This window comes from Geospiza fortis, unplaced genomic scaffold (genome assembly GCF_000277835.1).
Source record: "Geospiza fortis unplaced genomic scaffold, GeoFor_1.0 scaffold452, whole genome shotgun sequence".
Classification (NCBI taxonomy): Eukaryota; Metazoa; Chordata; class Aves; order Passeriformes; family Thraupidae; genus Geospiza; species Geospiza fortis.
Window position 1 is genome coordinate 1,228,754 of NW_005054369.1, and position 5,059 is coordinate 1,233,812.

Here is a 5,059-nt window from a genome sequence, read left to right on the forward strand (position 1 = left end):
CTCAGCATCTTCAGCTGCATCCTGTGATTTTTATACTCCTTTTCCCACTCCTGTTTCCAAATCTAGTTTCACTTCTCCTTTTGCTGTACATGCTCCCCACACAGGACTTCTCAGCTCTCCCTTTCTTGTTCCCACAAGGCCAATAATTATCAATTATGTGAGAGGAAAGCTCAGCAAGGGAGTTCTTTTGTCCATTGCCTCTGATTTTCCCCTTTAGGAAAGTGGGATTTAATGAGGGTAGGAGAAAGTTCAACAGCATATTTTTACTTGTTTTGAGGGGGGAAAAAAGTGCAAGAGTGGCACTACAGACAGCCTTGGTTTGTTGCCACCCCACTCCTGGGAACAGAAACAGTGGCAAGGAGCCAGGAGAGAGAGACAGTCAAGCTGAGACAAAGTCCTGTGGAGCATCAACCATCCCAGCAGAAGGGGAAAGGAATGATTTGTGAAATGGAGCCTCCCCAGAGGGCTGTTTAACCTCAGCTGAAATTAGTCAGTCTCATAAAAATCCACTGAATCAGAGGATGCCATTGAACAAAGAGACTTTCTTGTCCAGCTTAAGTGTAAGAAACCAAACCAAGTTAATAGCCAGGAGCATAGGAGTCATAGCCACTTGCTGGCTGTCTCAGTTTCACTTGTGAGAGTGTTTGTCATATCCTCCGTTTTTCTTTTCTTAATTTTTAAATAGTAACCATTAGGTAATGTACTTTAAAGGCAGAATTAAAGGACTGAGCCACCAGGAATAAACTTGATCTTTCATTCTCAGTGGCAGACAGCTGAGATGATCAGAAGGTCATCCCCACAGATCCCTCTCCCATGAGACCACGAGCTCTGCAATGTTTCCTCATTCTCCAGCTTTACAAAACAACTTCAAGAAAACTGAATTATGCAAAGAATGTTCTCTTCAAGGATCAGCACTTGGTCCCCAGTGGCTGACCACAAGACTCTGCAAGTGGAGGGCTTGTGGATGCCAGCACAGAGATAGGAATTCACCCTTGTTCTCAAGTTAGATGCACTCCAGCCTGATTTTTTTAAATTCTTCTGCCTGTTTGGTAGGTCAGGTTCAGAGCTTTAGTGAGCCCAGTCTTGCTGAAGTGAGGCTGGGTGCATTACCTCCTCCAAAATTCATTCCAAACATTTATGTTGAGGTTCATGTAAGTGGAGGTGTAAAACATTTTAGTTTAAGCTATCAGCTGGGTTCAGCCTTTCCTGCAAGCACTACCCTGGAACACAAAATCCTCCACAGATTTTGCTGACAGAAGCAAGAAACAAAACCCTGTCTACAGGAGCTCAAAGGTTCTTCTGGGAACCAGGGCACAAGGAAACAAGATGGAAATTACAGGACCACATGTAGGAGAAATAAAGAATTTGAAGCAGCACTGCCAGTATCCCAATGCCTCAGAAAGTGTCCCTTCTTGCCTTCAGCCACAGAAATCCATCATTTTCCCATTCCAAGGAAGAATAGAAAAGCACCAAGAGAAAGCAGTGATCAAAGTCCTCATCTACACTCCAGTGCCAGTTTTTCCTGCTCCAAACTGTGTCTGCCACAAAGCAACAGCAAATGAGAAACAGAAATTAAGATGTTACCAAAATAAGCAGACTCCTCCTCTCAGAAACAGTAAAATCACTGAAAAGTCTTTGATACCAAAGTCATACAAAGTGAGGGCACACCAGCACTTAACAGCCAGACTCAAGACGAGGAAAATCCAGTGCCTGGGTGGAACACAGAGGGCACAACACTCATCCACATCTAGAAGGGAGCAGTTAGGAAATTCAAATGGGTCTTCTGCAGTTCTAACCTCTAACCACAAGTCTGACCTTCTTCAGCATCCAGAGAGAGAGAAGAAGGAGAAAAACACTGCAGATGGATGAAATTCTGTGCTGAGCCCCAATGCACCCTTTGGAGGCGGAATTATGAGGGATGGATGCGTTTTGCTCCAGCTGGCCACAACCCCAGCTAGTCATGTCTGGCTTCAGAGATGGAAATAACTATATCATCCAGACAAAGGATCAAAAATACATGCAGGACCCTCAGCGTGAGAGAGTTTCCTCATGCAGAGCATCTCTACTCATCAGTGTTGCCCAGAGCTGTGTCACTAATGAAGCTCCTGCCACAGCTGTATTTATTGAACCACAAGGACTGGAATTTTAAGGAGTGACCCATCATTTATTGATGTAAGAAAGGCTTTAGAGAATTTTGCAGTATAAAACTATCACTGCTGCTCTTCAACTCCCCCATGACAACCTAACAGTTTCCCTTCTTGCCTTTATAAATTCATAAGGTCGGTTTTATGCACTGGTTTTGTTTTCCCTTAGATTTTCCAAACTGCTGCAAATAAAACCAAATGAAATGCGCTTTTTCTCAAGAGGCTTAACCCAAACCACCACTGAACAACAGCAGGTGGAACACCCACCCCCTGGATTTCTCCAAACCACCAACTCCAGCAGTTTCTAGGCAAGCCAACACGCAGCAAATGTATAAACCTCATCCCGAATACTTACAAAAATTTAAGAGGGACAGCTTGCCTGGCTAGCAGAGGGCATTTAGACTCACCAAAGCGCTTCCTGGTCCACCAGTGGGGCTCCTTGATGGCGGAGAAGCGAACGTCGGGGTGCAGGCGGAGGCGGTCGTACAGGTCCGTGGTGCCACACTTGGGCTGCCCGATGATGTAGAAGTGCGGCAGGCAGCGCAGGCGGTAGTGCTTGTCCTTGTAGTGGTACAGGTGGTTCCAAAACACCTTCCTGAGGTAATCGAAAATGATCCGGAAGCGCTTGGAGTAGAGCGCGTAGGAGTTGGTGGCGTAGGGATCCTCGGTGGCGTTGCCGCGGTACTCCTCGTACCAACAAGGGTTCTTGCTGTTTGGAAGGAATTTGTTAGGAATTACCGAAAACATCTGCAACATAAAGAACAACAATTTCAGTCAAGGCAGCAAGCAACCAACTTTTGCTACTTAGCACTTACTTTTCTTACTTAGCACAGTGAGACAACAGAAACACTACCAGGACAGAACACTATTTGTACCTACAAAGCTGACCCCGTTCATTGCTTCTGATGAACCAAAACCCTGTGCAACCCACTGGGCAGGGAGACAAGTATTTAGAAATCCTTTTATTTTCAGGCCAGAAAGGGCCTCAATAACCACCCCAACTCCTCTGCAATCCCAGGAACTGATTTTTAAAGTCAAACACTCAATACTCAAATCAAATTACCTTCCAGTTTTTAACTCTGATATACAAGGTTTGCAGTGATTTTCAGGAAGGTGCCCCTGCAAGCAGTTATTAGAAAGGCTCCTTTCTTATTTATCATTTCAGGTGACAGGTAAATGTAAGTCACAATGATTCTGCATGAGAGAAGGTAAAAGTTCAGTGACGTTGTACAGCTACCAGAAGACTGCCTGATTTTTTGCTTCAGGTGTCAAGAGCATTTATAGAACTCATCCATCCTGCCTGTGACTCAAAGGGATGTGATCTACAATATCAACTCCTCAGCTGCTGTGAATCAGGAGACTCTAGATGGTGTAAATCACTGCATGAACATCCAAGCAGTTGCACTTTTTTATATCTAGGCAAAAGATTGATCCACAAGCCTTGAAATAAGGATGTAAAAAGCAGTTTAAGACACGCCTCAATTCATACTTACATGTGGCTCTTGCTTCCTCAGCTCTTCTAAATCAGGGCGCTGCCTCGTTATAAACTCTATCTTTGAAGTAATGGTGTCAATAATTAATTTAATGCTTGGATAATCCCTTACATATGAAATATTCATTTTTGAAGGCTGGTAATAGTCTTTCATGTCACTAAGGCTTTCATTGTCCATTAGGCTGGGATTGCTAGCAAAAGCTCCATAATGGAACGGAGATGGGATCAGCAGCAGGCCATGCTTGGCTCCAGTCAGTATGTAGGACACCATCACCAGAGTCATTATGATCAACCCAAACATCAAACTGCAGAGCTTCCCCTTCCTCAGGCAGAAAAACCCATTCCAGCTCTCACAGTGATCAGTCCTCACTTCCAGAACCGCGAGCCACTTCATCTGCTTGCTGTTTGTGTACAAAGGGATTTTATTTTCTCCTCTGCACACAGGACACTTCTGGTTATTGTGGTCAGGTCCACGGCATCTGAAACACTGTCTGTGCAAGTCATTTGGTAATAAATGTATGCAGCAATTAATGCAATGCCTCATATTACTACTGTTAAACTCCTACGTTAATGAGCCAAGCGCAGCCATAAAAATGTTTCTGAAGCATATGAGTCATCTTCTGCCAGTCTGAAATTATTTCGTTCCTGGAGTGGTTCTACAACTACTCAGCAATGCAAAAGGACAGGTTTCAAAACAGAATAAAAAGTGACATGTGTCACAGAAAGAAAAAGAAGCCCCAGCCACCACCACCACACAAAAATGGATGTACTCTGGATGTGGCTCCCAAGAATTTGGCTCAGTAAGAGGAATGTGGCAAAGTAAGGATCAGCTACAAAACTGGCTCAAGTTTTTCCCATTGAACAAAATGAGAAGGGAAAAAAATTGTTGCGTAGTGTGAAAATATGCAAAAAATAAAAATAACTCATTTTCCTCTGCTTTATGCTGGAATGGGCAAATATGGGTAGAAATTTCCAGGTTCCCTTAAAACAAGCAGGTTCCAAACCGCACTGCTGCTGCTGCTGGAAGCTTCATCTTCCCAGAGGTGGCTCCAAAGAGATGCATTGTCCAACCTAGAGAAACAAACCCAGATATTTATACACACCCAGGCATCATATCCCCACCATCCACAGCCATAGCAAAGCACAACCTACCACCAATAATTTCAGATTCCTATTTGAGAGATGCCTGCCGTTTGCCAAGCCTGTTAATTACAGCACTCAGGACATTAAACCCAGGCAACATTTGGCTCCAGGTTCACAGCGAGCTGCCCCTGATTTTCCATCACCCATCTGCTCACATCAGTGACTGGTTGCTACTACAGGTAACACTACACGACTCACTAACCCACCCAACAGATCTTAATCTGCTTTTGAAATATGGGAGCATTTCTGGACAGTATCCAGTGACACAGGTTTAAATAAT

The 5,059-nt window shown here is 44.1% G+C and overlaps 1 protein-coding gene across 2 annotated transcripts in view; it reads right to left on the reverse strand.

Moving 5' to 3' along the window:
* Positions 1-4,709, reverse strand: part of CHST15 (carbohydrate sulfotransferase 15) — a 19,340-nt gene extending 14,631 nt beyond the window's left edge. Inside the window, exons 1-2 of one of the 2 annotated variants that reach the window (XM_005424506.3) lie at positions 3,638-4,709; positions 2,552-2,891 (exon numbers count right to left, since the gene is read on the reverse strand). In XM_005424506.3, coding sequence (XP_005424563.1) covers positions 2,552-2,891; positions 3,638-4,180 — 883 coding nt within the window. In that variant the 5' untranslated portion in view covers positions 4,181-4,709. The remainder of the gene's footprint in view (positions 1-2,551; positions 2,892-3,637) is intronic. The other variant, XM_031059899.1, reaches the window with a different exon arrangement.
* Positions 4,710-5,059: the final 350 nt, after the last annotated feature.